We start from the raw sequence: 19717 nt of genomic DNA on the forward strand, positions 1-19717 counted from the left end.
GGAGTTTGGCCTAGTGGTAGAGTGCTTGCCTAGCATGCACAAAGACCTGGGTTTGATTCCTCGGTACCACATATATAGAAAAAGCTGGAAGTGGTGCTGTGGCTCAAGTGACAGAGCTTTAGCCTTGTGAAAACCCAAGGACAGTGCTCAGGCCCTGAGCTCAAGCCCAGGACTGGCCAAAAAAGAAAAAAAAAGAAACTCACAGGAAGTAGGGATTGGAGTACTGTGGCAGGCAGGGGTCTCAGCCCATTTGTGCTGCTAGAAATTGAAAGTACTTGAGACTGGTTAACTGGTAAACAACAGGCATTTATTTTCTCACAATTCTAGTAGCTGGAAAATCCAAGTTCTAGGTGCTGGTGGGTGTAGTATCCAGTTTGATAGCCTGTTTTTGGCTTCCTCTTCAGTCCCTTATTGCTGTGGCCTCTGGAAGGAAAGATGCTGTGTGCTTGCATAGAGGAAGAGACAGAGGGTCACAAAGGACCTGCAGAGTTCCTTCTGCCCCCAGTTCATAAGGTCTCCAGCTGGATGGCTGTACCTAGTAATACTGTAACATTGAGGATTAAGTTTGACCATATGAATTATGAATTTCAAAGGACACATTCAGCTCACACCAGTGAGAAGAGATAAAAGATGGCAACAGTGATCAGAATCTCAGGAGAGGACGTGGTTCTGGAGGAATTAGTCCGACTACCACCTGGTTTTAAGATGTCTGCTCTCTATTAACAACAATTTCCTGTTGTTAACCCATCCAGTTTCTGGTGTTCATTATGTTTGGTCCTAGGAAAGGAATATACCATCTGACAAGGAATATACTGCTTATCAGTTTGTGTGATCTGCCTGGCCACCGAGAGGGCTACCCTGTTCAGTGCTGTGTTTCCAGGCTGGCATGACGCCTGGGGCAGGGTAGACCCTGCAAATGCTTCCTGGAAAAAAAATAAACGGAATTAAAGTTTGTTCAGCTAGGTCTGATATGTGGGACTCGTGATACTGACTGCAACCATTTTTTGTTGCATCCTAGGCTTCTCCCATCTAGAATGATGGCAGAGTTGCTTCATTCAGTTGATACAGGAATAATGCAGTTCCACTTCTGAGCCCTGGTATCTTTCCAGGATGTTGAAAGGCTACAGGCGCACTGGCTGATCTTATTAGATCCTTTCCACTGGACATGTGGTTCTTTTTTCTGGAACTATAATGGGGGGGAGGGGGGCAGAGGCAGCGAGAGAGTGACAGAGACAGAGACAGGGACAGAGACAGACACAGAGAGAGGCAGGGAGAGAGAGAGAGAGAAGCAGAGTGACAGAGACAGAGAGAGACAGAGACAGAAACAGAGAGAGAGCACAAGCATGATCCAGTACTTACTTTGGAATCCCCAATTGCAGGCAGGAAGAAAACCAAGACTCAACTAGTAGCTGCTGTGTGGATGAATAAGTGGTTTATAATGTACTTAGCAATGTTCAAAGACACTTACATGCTTCAATGTGTCAGCTTCACAATAAACTTAGTATCCCAGCTTTTCAGATTTTGCAAAGTGAGACACAAAGACATTTTGTGATTCACCTAAAGCACCCCAGGGAGCCTGTGGGGCAGTAGGATTCATTCTCCTAGACTTGACGATTTGCTCAGATAGCAAGGCCTCCTGGGGACAGTTTTACAATGGCCACTCGGATGCAATGCTCAATATCTATTTGTGCTAAGATAATTATGCACAATGTGGAAACAATTCCCTTTTTATCTTTCCAATAAAATGTATGAGTTTTTTTTTTTAACCTCCCACCCAGCAAATGAACCCTATGCATTGTATTTTGCTTGGTGTTCATAGTATTTTGTTTGCATTCCCTGTGTGGACACAGAATACAGAGAGAAGTGCTGCGTGACAAAGGCAAGACAAGCAGCACCAAGTGGCTGGCCCTCCCTGAGCCGTGGTGGGAGAGGTGGGAGCGCATGCCCCTTCCCCTGCGAATTTGCTTGGGACATCAATGGTGCCACAAGATGTGTCATTACACTCATCCACTTTGTGACACATGCTCTACCCATTTCACGTAGAGGAAAAATGCAAAGTTGAGACATGGGTGGCTTGCTGCCATCTCTGGTGATACAGACTTCATCCCAAACTTTGTTTCCATTTGCACACTCATGTGTGCATTCACACTCATGTGTGCATTCATACGCATGCGCCTTAGAATCCAGCTTTCTCCTTTTGTATGACAGTACTGGTTATACGGGATTAGATATCTACCCCAAATCTACTAGAATCATATCTTCTAAATCTATAACTCCACAGCACATTTGGGGTTTAGACCCTTAACAGGTTGAACATGATGGTGGGGTTTTCTTTGTTCTTGTTTCTTTTTTTTTTTTAAATTTTTAGTCATGGGGCTTGAACTTAGGGCTTGGGCTCTGTCCCTGAGCTTTTGCACCCAGGGCTAGTGGCTCTTTGAGCCACAGAGCCACTTCTGGTTTTCAGGTATCTAACTGGAGATAAGAATCTCATGGACTTTCTTGCCAGGGCTGGCTTTGAACTGAGATACTCAGACCTTAGCCTCCTGAGTAGCTAGGCTCACCCGCCCCCAGTCAACACGCTGGCTCTTGGAGGAACGTAATTCAACTCAGCAGTTTCATTGCTCTGTCATAATGAAGACCGCATTCTGCGAATGCATTTTTGTCTTTGCTTTGTCTTTCTTTTTCCTTTTGGAAGTATTAGAGTTTGAACTCAGGACCTTGGACTAGCTAGGAGGTTGCTCTACAACCCCATCCATGCTTCCAGCCCATTTTGCTTTTGTCATTTTTTGTATTTGTACATTTTTTCGTGATTGTTCTTTTTGAGTAGGGTTCCTTTTCTTTTGACCTGGGCTAGCCTGGATGTAGTCCTCCTATTTATATCTTCTGAGTAGCTGACCGAGTCACCGGCACACAGCTTTTGTTGATTGTGATGAGGTCATTCTAATGTTTCCTGCCACTAGCCTGCAACCATGAATCCCAGGAATTCCACAGCAGCCATGCAGCAACACAGATGAGAGTATCTCTAAGTACCTGCTGTTGAGAGCCCAGAGCTGAATTATTACTGTGAACAGCAACTGGAAGCTGGAAGGAAATGTGGGGCCAATAACACAGAACTAAGTCTTTATAGAAATGTTATCTCAGCCATTTTAATCTAATTCATTTAATAGCTCAGATAACTTAAGCCTTCCAAGCCTGCTGCTCTAAGCAGAGCCCAGCTAATGGTATGTGCACACATGTGTATTTCATACATATATATGCATGTATATGTACACATAGCATTGGAGATAGAAATAGCTCTGTGAGCTGTCCCTTTATTATATTCTTGGTAAAATCATTTTGACTCTGATGGGGTCCATTATCTTTCTCTTTTATTCTTCTCTCTCTCTCTCTCTCTCTCTCTCTCTCTCTCTCTCTCTCTCTCTCTCTCTCTCTCTCTCTCTCCTTCATCCCTTCCTTCTTTCTTTTGTCTTCTTCCTTCCTTTGCTTTTCCTCCTCCTCCTCCTCCTCCTCCTCCTCCTCCTCCTCCTCCTCCTCCTCCATCTTCTTAACTTCTCCCTCCTTCCTTCCCTTTCTTCTTCTTTCTCTTTCTTTTTACTTTCTTTATTCTTTTTGGTTGTGAATATGAGGTGTTTCTCAATCAGTATCTCTTCACCTTTTCATACATCTCTGCAGGTGCGTTGCAAAGAGCTAGGTAAAACTAGGACACGAGGCAATGAAACATGTTTACTGTTGTTCATGAATCGTGTCCTAGTTTTATCTAGATCACAGGTCCTTTGTCGCCATGATGATTCCTACATTGAAAGCCTTGGCAATATTTATTAAAGTCTTTCCCAGTTTTTTCAGGTGGAGTTACATGAGGACTGTTTTGATTTTTCTTTCCCCATGTCTAATTATGACCCCACATGCTACACTTTGATCATTTGTTTACTACTCTGTAAGACTGCCTACAGTCTAATTTGTGAGTCTCCTTCAGAATGGAAATGTAATCCCTAATTAAAAATTTATTAATAATTTCAAAATGGCAACAGAAGAAAAACAAACTAACTGCAGGGCTCTCCTAAATGTGTGGGCCAAGGAGATGGCCCGATCATCCTGGGTTTCCAGCGCCTAGCACTAAACTGTGTTAGATGAATAAAATCATGTACCAAATGGATGGATACAGGAATAGAGTTTGAGAAGGCCAGGCACTTTTAAAGAGACTTACAAAAGACACCACAAAATTTAATTGACAACAGAAACACAAAATCACTGAGGTGAGATTAAAAAAAAAAAGAATATGGCTGTGAGCAGTTATTTGTAATAACAAATAATGATACTTTGTATGTATGTTAAGACTTTCCATCTTCAAAATACTTTCAAAACATTAATCCTTACAAGAGCATCATAAAATTGAAACTGGAAGAATTTGAGGCATTCATCATTTAATTACTGAACTGCAGAGATAGTCCAAATGACAGAGCTTACTAGGAAATCAAGAAACTTCTAAACTCACTCCCCAGATTAAAATTAAAGTTTCATTACCAATCTTATAATTGGCCACACAACTAACATCCTGGTACTGGGGGATAGGAGGAAATGAGCACGGGGACTTAGTTCATTGTATTAGTCAGGAGGGAGGCAGAGGTACCTGTCCCAAGGGGTAAGGATAGTGTGGAAAGGGAAAATAAGAGTTGTAACTGAAGTCAGGTACTGGTGGCTCACACCTGGTTCTGTCTTTTTACTTTTAAAGATTATAAGATTTTTGAGCTTGTTCCTACTCAAAGGACCCAGTGTGACTTGGTCTTCTCCAAGTCATTATGCCTCAACAGCCAGCATGTGCTGCAAGAATCAAGGTGGGTATCTGCCACACATTTGAAGTTATTTGTGAGGAGTATTTTGTAGTATATTGTATGTTGGCTTCATCAGGCATCACAGTCTTCCATCTCAGATAGAAAGACAAAACTAACTTGACAGGGTATATGTACTTGACAAGTTATTTGCCATTTGCACTGTTATAATACTGGATTTACAGAAGAAACCATTGTATAAAGAAAGGCTCCAGTGGATTCTGGGCAGCCAGAACAGCCCAGCTGCCTGCCCAGATGGGGTATGATGGGGAGGAGACTACTTCATTGTCTAGGGGATGGGATCTTTCTGTGCTGTTGACAAAGACGTTGAAGAGGGGGCTCTGGGGAATTATTTCTCCTTCTATATATCTGGTGTAAGCCTTGAGCTTCACATTTCTCCCTCAGGAAGTGTTCAGTATATTGATATAAGAGAGAAAAAAGTCTACACATGACTTTCTAAGATGTTCTGTGACCAAATTTCTTAAATGCCATACAAATAGCCAGTGGGTGGGACCTAGAGAATCTATGTCTCACAGTAACAGAATAGATGTGTTTCAGTAGATGTGTTATGCTGTGATTTCAATTTAGAAGTTTATTTTTTTCCTTTGATTTTTTTTAATACATCCAGAATAACACAAATAACCAACAGTTCATTTTGGGTTTTTTTGCACATTCATTTCCTCTAGAACAAAAAGTGAACTTAAAAAAAAATGGAACCATGCTATTAGCTGTTTACAAAAGTCAATAAGAAAGAAATAGTTCGTTTAAAAGTCTAAAATAAACAAAGTAGAAAGAAGCATTTTTCTACAGTATTTAGCAAACATAAGAAAAAGTCCTCAGAAACATACAAAAATTGAAAAATGTTATTACAGGCATTAACAATACTTTATAATGAAGCTTAAAATCTATTTACATACATAAATACAATTAACTTTGTTGATGCAACCCTTCTGGAAGAGAGAAATAAAAGCCAAATGATCAGCTTTATCAATACTGACCTAGCTGAAGGAGGGAAGAAATTCCCAACAACCAACCAACAACAATGGAAAAAAAAACCCAAATAATTGTATACTGTAGGGTAAACAAAGGTATTTTGTTCAGATGTAAAAAAAGAAAGTTTTCTTGAGACTGTCAAACCATTTATGTCATGTACAAAAGATCCCAAACATGTCATCTCCCCTTCCCAGGAAAAACAAAACAAAACAAAACAAAAAACCAAACCCAAACCATCAAAACCCCAAATCACTAAGATGGAATGTCCCAAGGAAACAGGTATTTCAAGAAAGAAATCTGCAATCCTAAATTGCAGGACAGTTAAGTGTAACCATTCATTTCCTTTCTAATCAGAGCACTTCTGTTTAGGCAGCAGAAAGGCCGTCTAATTCACTGATTGGGATTTGCCAAGAAGGAAGATTTCTGTTGCTGTATTTGGACAGCAAGCAGATCCAAAATGGTTGGCAAGGTCTTTATTCTGCTGGAAGAAACCCAAGAACAGGAGAAAGGCTGACTCATGGCTGTTCTTTATGCAAAGGGAGAGTTGGATCTCCTTGTGGTCTGGACATTTGTTACAGGATGGGTGTGTACCGCCTCCTTACCGAGAGTGAGAGAATGCAGGCTGGAGACTAGAGTTCGGAGGCAGAAGATGAAGAGGGAAAGGGAAAGTTTGAGGGGAAGAGAGGGAAACACATTTCCAGACAGAAAAATAGAATTGAAATGTGTCCCTGTTGCAGTAGAAAGGGCTTATTTACTTTCTTCTTCTGGACAGATATAGACAGCCACCATATGAGTAGCTTCAGGGTCTCACTGATACCATAATTTACCTGAAGACAATGAGGATACACCTTAATTTATCTAAAGGCAAATGAATGTAATTCTTTAGATGGAAAATGTGTTTCTGTGAGATCTATTTCCAAAAGAACTCAAGTTTGATTTTTGTTTTCTGAAATGATTAAATACTATATCGGCTGGTAAGGGTTTATAAAGCTATAAATGGGCAAACCAGTGAGTCTACAACAAAGTGACCAGGCCACTCCATGCATGGCTTTGAGAGTAAGGTTCAGCGTGAGAGATTATCTGTTCTCCTCTTAGACCAATAGGCTGGCTTTGGGTTGGAGTATCTTCAGGTGCCACAATTAAGGCTAAAAAAAAAAAATCATGTTTTCCTTCATCTTTCCCCAGCATTTTCTCAGGTCAGGTATGCCAACATGTGCCAAAAAGGACATTTAAATTCAATATTGGAGAAATGGGCTAATGGTCCTTTTTCAGAAATTAAATTCTAATTTTCTGACATTTGATGCAAAAATGTAATATGAAATGACTTAGGTAACTGAGTTGTAAAGGGAGTAATATCTACAATAAAAAAGGAATATTATTCAGAGTTTCTCCAAGGTCTTTTATAGCTCTTTTCTAGTTAAGAATGACCTGATACCACAAGCTGCTTTATTCTTTTACTCTTACCAAAGTGCTACTGCATCTGTGTAAAACAAATAATAATCATCATATATATATATATATAAACTCAAAAACAAGTTGTTTTAAATAAGTCCAGCTGTTTTGCTGCCTGCAGCCAAAGATCTAATTTGAATGCTTAAATTTATAAAATAAAAATCAAACACTGTTCTGAAGTCCTGCTTTCAAACACTCTTCAGAGTTGACCTGAAATCATTTCAGCTAATTAAAGAGGTACATTAAACAAACAACCAGATCATTTTGAGCACACATGTCAAAATCAGCAGTTAATTCTTACCAGTTGTACAACACCTGCATTCTGACAAGTCCTCCAATAAAAATAGTGCCACAAACTTTACAGTGACATCCGATACAATCTAATTGTAGCTACGGGCAGCAGTTACACGAATCTTTCTTGCCACACTGGGGCACAGATAAAAGTGCACACACCCTCCACCATGGGTTAGGGTCTTAACCTGGTGGAAGCAACACAAAGAGGTTGGGGATGGCTGAGATGGGAGTCCTGTACTGGTGGGATTTCCTGCCATGTGATTACTTAAGCAGGCCCAGGAAAATTTGTTCTTTGGGGCCTGCTTTCTGGTCTACCCACTGGAGACCTTTGCCCCTCAAAGGCACTTGGTCTTATCCCTTCTCTCGTCCTTGTGGGACAGTACCAATTTCTGTTCTCCTTCAATGAACTGGTGCTGTATCAGAATCAAACCCCAGAATCAAACAGGTTAGGAATTCCTGAATTCATTTGGTTCCTATGTAAATACTGCTTTCCCACACAGCTTACTCACTTTGGGTGCATTCTGTTACAAGGCATGTCTGAAATGATCAGAAGGTCATTGGGAGAGCTTACCCTAGGCAGAAATTAAATCCTCTCTGGAGGTGTAATTATTAGCACCTCCTGAATCTCCTGGGACCAGATTTTACCTTCTCTGCTTGAAGCCAGATGAGACCCGTGGCTGAGCCTCCACACTTCTGATCCTTGGAATGGCCCTCAGTGTCAAAAATCCTATTGAAAACATTGCTGCATTAGCTACCAACTTGTTTGATTAACATGAAAGGGAGTTTAATGTAAACAATATTTCTAGACAACCAAGCCATCACATTACCCATCCTTTTCTTTTTTTTTCCCCCTCAGCCTTTTTCAATACATTTAACTTTGGCTACTATTAAACAAAAACGAAAATGTAGTACTTGGTATTTCTCTTCTTAATATAAGTACAATTAAATAATTAAAAAAGTATCAACATATAAGTAAATGTCTGAATATCAAGATACATAAATATCTAGGGATTCCTTGTGGGAATACAGTAGTTAACATGACCCAAAGCTGTAGCTGTCTCTCTCAAAAAAAAAACCCTACACAAAAGTCCCAAAGAAAAGTTAAATAAACCGTACAGAAATGGGAATCCTATTTAACTGTCAAAGCAAGAAAGACGCTCAGATTTGTAATAGATAATAAAAATAAGAACCACCGCAATGCAAAAAAGCATTTTTTTTTTGCCATTTTTAAGGTGGGGGGGATGGGGGAGGGTGGGGAGAGGAAGAGGAGGGAGAAGGAAAGAAAAGCAGAGCAGAAATAAATGCCAAAACAGGATGAGCCGCGCGTCCCCCTCCCCCCATCACCAAAATTTCCACTCTCTGGAATAAACCACTTGGTTAAAAAGTTAAGGGTAGAAAACCTTTCTTTTATTCACAGCATTGCTAACACAGAAGCATTCACAGTTTCCCTCGGGCCAGTCTCGCCGATGGGCCTCGCAGGGCGCACGGCGGCGCGTGGACTCCCGACAATCGGATCGGGTGGGTCGGGATCTGCGGAGGGCCGACGGCCGAGAGCGAACTGCGTGGGCTTCCTCGGTGCAGGAGGCCCAGGTGGGCCGGGGCCTGCAGACGGCGCCCAGGGCGGGGAGGAGGAGGAGGAGGAGGAGGAGGAGGAGGCGGCGGCGGCGGCCCGGGCGACATCCGGGCCCTGCTCAGTAGGGGCGCCACACGGCCTCCTCCAGGCGCGCGGCGGGCGCCATGTTGGTGGGCGAGTTGCTGTGGCTGCCCTCGGCCTCCACCACGTCGCTCTGGTTCGGGAGGCTGGGGTTGAGCAGGGCCGCCCCGGTGGAGGCGTTGGTGCAGGGGGGCAGGATGCGCGGCGGGGAGCGCTCGCCGCCCACCACGGAGAACTGGTAGGAGCCGGCCGAGGCGCCGTAGTAGAGGTGGTAGGGCGGCGAGCCCGCGGGGAACGGCCCGCCCTGCGCCTGCGAGGACCCGGGGTAGGGCGGCGGCAGGTACGTGTGGTAGCGCGAGGCCGAGCTCATGGCCGACATGCCGATGCCGATGCCCGACGTGACCGGCGTCGGCGAGTAGGTGAAGGCGCCGGGGTAGTGCATGCGCGGGTCCGAGATGGAGGGCAGCGCGGGGAACTGGCGCGGGTCTCCGAAGGCGGCCGTCAGGTCCGGCGCGGCGGCTGCGGGCGGGAAGACAAAGCATCGTGGCGCGTGACTGGGAGGAAGGCATGAGGCCTCTGGGCCGGCCGAGCCACTTCCGCCAACACCGGAAGCGGAGGGCTGGCCAGGATGCCCAGAATGCCCTGCACCGGAAGTGCGTGGGGAGTCCCTGGACGATCGCCTCTCGGGGAGAAGGGGTTTTTCTACCCAGAAAGCCATGCACCTGGAAGGAGAGGACTTACCCAGGATGCCGTGCACCCGGAAGTGCAGGCGGCCCACCCAGAATGCCACAGGACTTTAACCTAGAATGGCACGCACCGGAAGTGAACTACCAAAAATGGCACCCACCGGAAGTGGAGGATGGCCTGGCAGGCTAAGCCCCCTGAAAGCAGAGGACTACCCAGAATGCTGTGCACTCACAGAGATGGCAAGAAAAAGTGCTAACTAGTGGCAGAAAACAACACAGGTATCATGTGAAAGGGCACATGGGGTAAGATATGAGATAGAATATGGTCTGTGTTGTATTGATTTATAGAATGGTCATAAATAGTGTCAATAAATGATCAATTGATTGTATAGCCAGTACATTAATTATGAATATATTATTATATTGACATTCATAAAACACCACACAAGAATTTCCAGTAATGTGGTGGATGCCTTGATATGTCACTAGCAGAATATGTATGCACAATACATAAAAGTATTAGTATGTTATGTGTAATGTTTAGGTTGAATCAATAGAAATAATACACTTTTGCAGGCTTTGGGCATTTGAAAGTTGGATGATATCCTGTTATTCAACATAATACATGCTTAATGACATGCTGAATATCATTAGCACTCACCTATCTTTCCACATCTACCTTCAGACTTGTTTCACGTTTTTAGAAACAGTATAGCCTTGAGTTTACCTGATACTCTATCGTTTGTGTTTTATTGGTTTGTTAACACAAATGTATTGAGGGGCTTATTTATCTCCTCCATTTTTTTGCATGTATCAAACTTTTGCTCATCTATAACTTGTTAGAATTCACAGTTTTACAAACTGGCTTTGTCTGTCCTATGGTTCATTATCTTCCTTTGCACTTTGCCTACCCACATGCTGCCCTTGGGAATTATTACAGGGTATGAATGCCAGCAAGGGTTAGATTTGATCAGAGTTTATCAGAAGTGACATTATTTCTGCCATTTTCAGACAGATTATTTGTAGGGATGATTGAAGGCTCTCTGGTACATGGTAGGTTGTTTGGCAAATCTCATCCCCTTGGGAGACAACCCAAATGTGCCCAGCCATTGCCAGATAACATGAAGGTGGCTGTGAGGGAGGGAGAGTCAGCCTTGGCTCAGAACTATTACTGGAGATTTAGGGCAGCAACTGGAGGGTAGTTTCTGCCCTTCAGAATGACTGATTCAATGAGCAGGCCAGGACAATGATGACTACATCTGCAAACTCAAACAGCAACAAGGAAAAAAAGTTCTAATTTGATGTTTAAAACTTGAAGCTCTCAACGCAGCATTCAAAATAAATTTTAGTTCTGATGGTACATGGCCTATGTCCTTTTGGGTTCAGGCTGGTTAGAGATACTTGGGGATGCTTGCTCTGAAAGGAAAGCTACCAGGGTAGATTAATCTGTTTTTGGAAGGCATCGGCTGTTGAACAACTTCCTCATATTTCAAGCCTATTATTCCAGCCTGGAGAGCTAGTTTGGGTTTGGTGGGTGTTTCTCTTTCTCTCTGCGTGCACGCGTTCTCTCCCTCCCCCCTTCTCCCTCCCTCCCTCTCTCTCTCTCTCTCTCCCCCCCTCTTCCCCTTTCTTTCTTCCTTCTTCCCTTCCTCTGTCTCTCCCTCTCCCTCTCCTGTCTCTTTCTTGGCTCCTTCCCTTTACTCTTCCCTCCATGTAATGATGTTTTATTTTTCAAAAGTGGACGTGTACCTTTGGGGTGAATGTGATGTGGGGGATAGAGTCCTCATCAGAGAGGTAATTAAAGTTTATAGAAACAGTGGAGGTCTGCAGCAAATCTCTCCATTAATGAGGAAACCAGGAGCCTGACTTTCAAACAAACACTCCTGTTAATCTTTTCAAAGAGAGTCAGACATGTGGGCAGGGAAAATGTTGTAAACTGACAGCGATTCTAGGGCTGCCCTTCCTTGGCCACTAACTAGCTTATTCTCCAGCCAGACCACACCTCATTCCACAGGGTTCATCCCTGCCCCCTAGCTGGAGCCATCTGTGAGCAAGCCCTGTGTCACTTGTTTTGCTTGCACAGAGAGCTGTGACATGTTTGAGAGTTAACAGGAAGCTTTACTCCATTTTTTCCAGTTAGATATATATATATTCTAGGGGGAAGCTGAAGTAGGAGGAAGAGCATTAAGCAAATAAAATTAATTTGTTATCTCACGCAATGCTCTGGATACAAATAAATGACTCTGCCCATTCTTCTTCTTCCTTCATTTGCCCTGAGACAAAAAGGTGAATTCACTGAAAAAATGAAGGAAAGGTCACCATGTTTCAGAGCAGTGTCTGGACATGCTCTGCCAGTCAGTTCCAACCACTACATGGTAATGTGGTGATGGGACCAAGTTACTGGAATCCTGAGTGAGTCTGCAATTTGTCATGGGCATAAGTCCTGGAATAATGTTACAGACTCAGCTGTTGGGAGAAAATAGTTCTTTCACTTGTGGGAAGAATATTTGAAAGATCTGAAATATTGCCTGTGATTCTTCTTCTGCCTACAAAGTAGCAGTGTCATTTTATAAAACATCATCCATTGGGTCAAATTCGTCTCTCTGTCTTTACACAAACAAGCACACTTATTTTGGTGATAAAACAACTTAGGTGCACTAGGTATGCTCAGATTCAAATTCAAAGTGCTCTATTAATAAAGTTTGATTCCTCCTTTCCCCCTCCCTCCCTCCCCTCCCTCCCTCCCTTCCCTCCCTCCCCTCCCTTCCTTCCTTCCTTCCTTCCTTCCTTCCTTCCTTCCTTCCTTCCTTTCTTCCTTCCTTCCTTCTTTCCTTTGCTGTTCCTGGGCTCCTTTTGCTCATGGCTAATACTCTACAATAGCTCCACTTCCTCTACTTCCGACTTTTAAAAATCTTTGGCAGTCAATTTGAGATAAAGAGTTTTACACACTTTCCTGTCTCAGCTGGCTTTGAGCCATGATCCTCAGATCTCAGCTTTGTGAGTGAGTAGCTAAGATTACAGGTGTGAGCCACAGGCACCCAGCTTGGTTTTCATTTTTAAGTCTGGTCTCACATCCTTAATTAAGATTCATCAGTCATGCATAATTCACCCATGTAGCCACAGTTCATGTATCCTCCTGGCTGGTCTGGTGTCCTCTTATTCAATTGGATAGCAGTGTGAATGGTAGTGGCAGTGGAGACCCTTGATATTCATAGGAGCTTTTTTTTTAAATTTTAGAGTAGGAAATCTGGGGATTAAGAGGTTCAGTAATTTACTTGGAAATATTTCTCCATTGATGGTGCTAAATATTTGCTAGGACAGCTCTTTACTCTGTAACTTTACATGGATGAAAGCAACTCAATTCCAGGCCCCTCCTACTGCCCCCACAGGATTAACCAACCTGAGCAGATAATGGCTGCCTTAAAAGGATCTTTTGCATGACTCAGATTAATGCAAGCTGTCTGTCGCCCAGGTTGGCAGCTAAACATTATTTTTTTTTCAGAAAGAAAAAAAAAAAGAAGAAGAAAAGTACACCTCCAGATGACAACTCTTTTCAGACAAGGTGTGGAGTCTGTCTACAAAGAGCGTGGGGGGGGGGGCAGGAGACAGAGAGAGAGAGAGAGACAGACAGAGAGAGAGAGACAACACACAGACAGACAGACAGACACACACACACACAGATTAGAGCCAGAACCCAATTCCCCAGGACAGTAGGAAGCCTGGAAGCCCAGGTGGATTGGGGTAGGTTGAGGGGTAGTGCACAGAGCTCTGGGGTGGGGATTCAAATGTGAAGCAGCCATAGGGGAGTGTCAAGTTCTCAAAGCTGTCAGCCCGGGCAGCCACTTTCTTTTATATGTCCCATTCCCATCCTGTCCTCAGGTTTATGACAACACTTTTCAGGCCTGTGCTCCGGGCTTGATTCCTCAGAGGGAGTCCTGCCAAGTTAAAGAGCAGTATTCCGTGCTGTTTCTCTGCCACCGGTGAAAACTCTTCTGGAATCCTTTGGTCCTCACTCCCAAGACAACAGAGGACCATTCCTGGGTGCGGACATGGGACACGGCTGTGTCACATCCCTGTTATGAAAAGTAACCTTCTTGCTACTTGAGTAATTAAAGGCTGCTTACACAGAAACAGAGCTGTGACTTGGGATTTTAAGTACACATTCTTTCTATCTTTCACAATATGCCACCATTACATCTGCTCATTGCCCAGTAGAGAGGCTGGCCCCTAGAGTTCTTGGACACTCAGGTGCCAGTCTTGGGTGGAGACCAAGTCAGAAAGTTTATGTAATAAACTGCAAGGGACAGATCCACAGTGGGGGCATTCCCAAGGAAAACAGTAATTGTTTCCGAAGTAGCCAGTGGCCAGGGGGCTGTGCAGGGCCACTCTGCAGTACAAGAACAATCAGAAAAAGCTGACAAGTGCCTTTGTCAACCTCTGTCTCCAAGGGACAGGCTTTAGAAATGGCAAGTTTAACAGATGCCACGATTCCCATGGGTCTCTCTCCATTCCTTAAACCAACAGGTGTTATGAAAATGTTGGCACTGATGGCCAAATAGTATGAAAACTGAGCATCTAAGCTGGCTCTTTCCTGTTTTGCCATGGCACCAGAAAGACAGTGCTTCTCAATTGGAGGAGGGCGGCCTGCCCTCCTCCCCTAGAACAGTTATCAATAACTAGAGACATCTCTAAATACACAGCAGTACACAGGAGAGCCTCCCACAAGCAGGAGTTATTTGGCCCAAGTGTCAGCTCTGCTGTGATGCTGCCGAGTGGTGCTGAGAAGTCATTCTGTGAAACTAAGAAGCGAAGGCATCTGGCGAAACCTCAAGTAATCACAACCGTCTGGCAACACTGCATTGCACAAGACTTAAACTGGCAGACGTGACTCCTTCGCCCCTTTGCCTGCTCCCCTAATCTGTTATAATCTGATCCCTAGGACTGAAAAGCTAACCCCCTTCCCCACCCCTGCACATATGCAAGTGTGTAGGCTTCATAAGGAAAATCTCTGAAGGAGTTTCACTATTTGGCTCAGCTCCAATTTCAAAGCCCCAAACACTAAGTTGCTTCTTTTCCCTTCAATAAAGGAATTTTTCTCTGTAACTCCAATTTCCCTGCCCACAAGCAAAGGTGAGTGCCAAGCCCAAAGGGCTGGCAGGTTAAATGACTAATATTTAATGAGCTCGTATTAACATCAGTTATACTAAGCATGACACCGAGGTGCTGTGTTCTCTTCAGCCTGAACAACTATCAGTTGGGAATGTCTTATTTGGGGGATATCTGCATCCCATGCCACATGGACTCCATGTACTGTTTTCAGGCCTGTGAATTCATCACCACATCATGGACCAGAGCTACCAGTCTAGAATTCATTTGGAATTACTTTTGCCTGCCTCCCTCCCTCCTTTCCTTCCTTCCTTCCTTTCCCCTTCCTTCCTTCCTTCCTTCCTTCCTTCCTTCCTTCCTTCCTTCCTTCCTTCCTTCCTTCCTTCCTCTCTTTCTCCCTTTGCACATTTGCACATGCCAGTACTCGGGCTTGAACTGAATGCCTGGACACTATCCCTTATAGCTTTTTTGTTCAAGGTTAGCACTGTACCACTTGAGCCTCAACTCCACTTCTGGCTTTTTAGTCATTAATTGGAGATCAAAGTCTCATAGAGTTTTCTGCCTGGGCTAACTTTGGACCATGATTCCCAGATCTCAGCCTCCTGAGTAGTTAGGATTACAGATGTGAGCTTCCAGCACTGGGCAGGAATGATTTCTTTACTGAAGGTGCAAAATAATCACCTTTTACTACTTGACCTTTCAGACTATTATCCCTTTAGCTGCTACCCCTTCCTGGCAGCTCTGATTTCCTGAGGAATTGATTTCCACAAGAAAAATCTTCCTCTACTTTCACAATCTAACTTTTAAGTGTTAGACCAAACCAACCACTCAACCAACCAAACCAAACCCAGTACTTGGACCTGGGACAGTCACCTTTCTCTCTAAACCACAGTCTGTTCAGTGAATTATATGCTGCTCACCCCATTTTGTTCCCCTCCTTTAGTCTCTAGCACCTTCCTCTCTAGGTGGGCTGCAAATACTTTTTCAAGAGGCTTACATGAGAGTCGACTGGAAAGTTCTGCAGAGAGGCTTGTCATGCCGCTGGCTCGTCCGGGTGAGATGGGCGTTGCTGGGTGCACGGAAGGAGGGGCGATGGATCCCAGGTACTGGTAGGACTGATCGTAGGACCATGGTGGAGATGGCTGGATCTGCCTGGTGTCTGTGGAGAATCAGGGTTCCAGGGTGAGTAGAGTGGGTTTCAAAACAAAAAATGGAGAAGCCCCTAGGTGCAAAACTAGGGAACCTTTGCTTAAATTTCTGTACATGCTAGAAGCCTGCCTGTTCACCAGTGTCTAATAAACATGCAGAACCCAATTCTAGAATGCCTCTGTTGGATAATTCCATACCCTGCCCAAATATTAACATGCAATGTTTGATTTCTGGTGCTTTTGTCAGTGCTTTTCCTTGCAAAGGCTTTATTTAACCATGTTTATAATAATGTTCACATCAATAATAATGTTCAAATCTCTAGACTATCAAATTCAAATAATTTCAGGTACTGAATGCTCTGTTTCAGACTTACCAGTAAGTATAATTATCATAAAAATATTTTATAAACACATGTAGTCTTTCTGTCTGGATTAAGTAAAAGAATGTAAAGTTTGGGGATTTTTTTTTTTCATACCTTGGGTAAAAATATTCTGTGGGCTTGTAAAGATTATCTATTTAGGCAAGTGTCTTCTAGGAATGATGGCAAAAAAGAAAAAAGAAGAGGAGAAGAGAAAAGAAAAGAAAGAAAATAAAAACAAAACACAAATATAAAAGAATAGGAATAAAATGACAGCCTGGAAGATCTGGCAGGCAAACTGGGAAAAAGTGTAACAACCAGTTGTAAGCCAGGAGTAGCTTCATTAAATCAGCAGGGGGCTCCTTTTCAACAGCTAAAGTTTGCTACTTTTTTTTCTTAAAGCCTAGGTATATCTTTTTGAGCTAATATGTTATAGATTGCCATTGTCAGAGGCCTAGGACAAAGTTAAGACAAAAGCCTAGCTCTAACATATTGAGACCAAATGAATTTTGCGAATCTGACTCCAGCATCCAGAGGAAACTATTTTGTTTTGTTGAAGTAGGGTCTCCCCTTTATAGCTAATATTGGCTTCTAATTTGCTTTAGCCTCCTGAGTGCTGGGATTTTAAAGAGTACACACACCTTACTAAAGTCTTTGTAGCAAAAAACATCACACTGTTATCAGATGAAAAGGTATGCGTGTGTGTGTGGGGGGAACTTAAATTGGACACTATCCCCACTACAAGATAGTTTTTCCTTTCTTGAAGGTTTAACTTTTTTTGCATGCTACCTTCTTGGTGGATAAAGATAAGAGCAATCCAGGAAGAGCAGACTTCTTTAGGAAAACACTAGGTGCAAGTTTTGCATATATCATTAGCTAAAAAATGAGTTATTCCTGATAATTATAAAATATTTATATCTGCTGCCTCTGGGGGCTTTTCATTTAATCAAAGTTTATCTCTTTTGAAGTGTATCTGTTCTATTTATCTCTTTGACGGTCCCCCAGTGGACTACAGAATCGGATCTCTGGGGACCCAAGACTTCCTTCTCACCCTTCTCCTGACAGCTAGCCTTCCTGCCTCACACCGCTTCTCCCCTGCCCTCTCCCACTTCACTCCTTCATGTCTTCTCTTCTTTTTCTTTAAAACAATGGAATGTTTAAGTCTTAAAGCTCCCCCCCCCCCCCGTTCATTCTGGGGGAAAATATCTTAACTTGGAATCTTTGAAATCCAGTAGTAAGGAAAGGTCTTCGTTTCCTTTTACATTTTGGAGGATTTGACGAGATGGCAAGGAATAATAATAGCTGACCTGTGTTAAACTCAGCAGAAACAAAAATGTTCCAATGCAGGTGGAACTGGTATATAATCTTACAGACACAGTAGGCATGCCATGTTAGGGAAGTGTTCTGTTCCATGTAAGGGGAAAAAAAACTCCACCATATGCGCTTAGCTATTTTCTGTAGGACATGCTTATGTTCAGATACATACATTTACTAAGTGAGTACTCAAATATTTTAATCACTTAAAAAGTAAACAAAAGAGGTTTTATAATTGTCATAAAGCCCTCCGGGGTGTGAATTGTGGGAGAGTAATTCATGCCTTATTCTGTAGACAGCCTAGTACTCAGACCCCATGTCGAAAACCACACTAAGCATAAAGTATTATGCCATGATTCATGCTCTGTCATGTTTTACTGTAGTGAAAAAGTTGTGCTCGGCTTTTCTAAACTCATAATTAAGCCATGCCAACGTTGCATAATATTTCACAGCCTTTTAAAAATATGCTTTGGTAACATGATCTTTATGATTAAAGTCCAAGTTCTGTGATTTTTTTTTTAAACACAGGGTTATAGATTCAACAGCATCTTGCTTCACACCGTGACTTAGCTTTCCAGGTGCTGGGATGGAGCTGTATCGTGCAACCTGAAGTTCTCCCTCCCATCTGCTCTCTTTCCTGTGCCCAGGGAACTGTGCTTAGGTTCACAGGCCATGGTGAGCCGGCCAGAAGGTGGTGATGGAGAGCCTTTCTTTGCATTAGTGGCTATTTTCTCCTCTTGTATTATTAGTATAAAAGAAAATAAAAAGAGGCACAGTAATAGAGTGTGTTCTGTGTTTAACATCAACTACCCTTTTTGGGCTGAGACTACTATGACGACATGATGGCAGACATAAATATGCTAGTGTTCCAGGAACCCTAGCGTCCTGGACTGACAGGCAGAAGTGGACTTCTGGCCCATCTGCCTGGTGGTGGATTAGGTGACCCTGGGTTAATCACTTACCCCTTCTTATTTACCTCTCTGAAAGTCAAGGATCTCTAGGCCCTACCCAGGCTGAGCCAGCACGGCGATATTCTCATTTGAAGAAGTTTTGCTGGGTGTTCCTTGGCTAGTGAGTATGGGTTAAGCATAGGCAGGGAAGAATCAGGTGAGGAATGTGGAGTGAGGAATGGTGCTTGTAATCATAACTATGTGCTTTCAGGGAAGAGGAAGTGAGGAGAGATAAGATGGGAGTTATCTAGTAAAGGCCTTAGGCTGAGAAAAAGAACTACTGTCAGTCACTCTCGAAAAGCCCAGGGATACCTGAAGGAAGTATCTAGAAGGAAGGCATTTTCTCCAGCTAAGTTAATCCATTAAAAAGCACAGAAGTTTGTTAAACACATGTTATGTGCCAGGCATGTGCTAATTTAGCCAGAAAGAATATGGTCTCAGTTCCCTTGGAACTTGTGTGAGTAAAGTCCAGAGAAAACTGCGTGATGCTTGCAAAGGCTTCTTTCTCTCATCATCCGGAGAGCTGTTTCATTTATTTATTCATTCACTTGTTCTTTCATTCACTCATCCCTCGCATCCTGAGGTTATTCCCTGTTCATTCACTTATATTTCCATAAATATGACTGCTAGGGCTATTGTGTTGAGGACTCACTAGTAAATGATTTACAATCCCTGCCTAATGGGAATTACAACCACTGGGATAATTTAAGGGCTGTATTTGGGCTGACTGCTAAATTAGCTGCCTAATTTGGACCTGCAAATGGTTATTCCCAAGATAGTGGAAAGAACTCTAGTGGTGTTTGCCACATGCATATATTCCGCCTCTGAGATTAGTGGCCTGGGATAGCATAGAACTAAAGTCATATACAGATTTCAGTTTGAATCCTGCTTTTACCATAAACTAGCTTTATGACATTGGAGGGTCTCATGCTTTT

General features: G+C 43.2%; 1 protein-coding gene across 3 annotated transcripts in view; it reads right to left on the reverse strand.

Moving 5' to 3' along the window:
• Window positions 1-4396: 4396 nt before the first annotated feature.
• Window positions 4397-19717, reverse strand: part of Runx1 (RUNX family transcription factor 1) — a 221612-nt gene continuing 206291 nt past the window's right edge. For all 3 annotated transcript variants that reach the window (XM_090349145.1, XM_090349135.1, XM_090349137.1), the window contains 2 exons: window positions 16009-16170; window positions 4397-9738 (listed from right to left, as the gene is read on the reverse strand). In XM_090349145.1, coding sequence (XP_090205271.1) covers window positions 9257-9738; window positions 16009-16170 — 644 coding nt within the window. In that variant the 3' untranslated portion in view covers window positions 4397-9256. The remainder of the gene's footprint in view (window positions 9739-16008; window positions 16171-19717) is intronic.

Source organism: Megascapheus bottae, chromosome 1 (genome assembly GCF_031878675.1).
Source record: "Megascapheus bottae isolate mThoBot1 chromosome 1, mThoBot2.hap1, whole genome shotgun sequence".
NCBI classification, from domain to species: domain Eukaryota; kingdom Metazoa; phylum Chordata; class Mammalia; order Rodentia; family Geomyidae; genus Megascapheus; species Megascapheus bottae.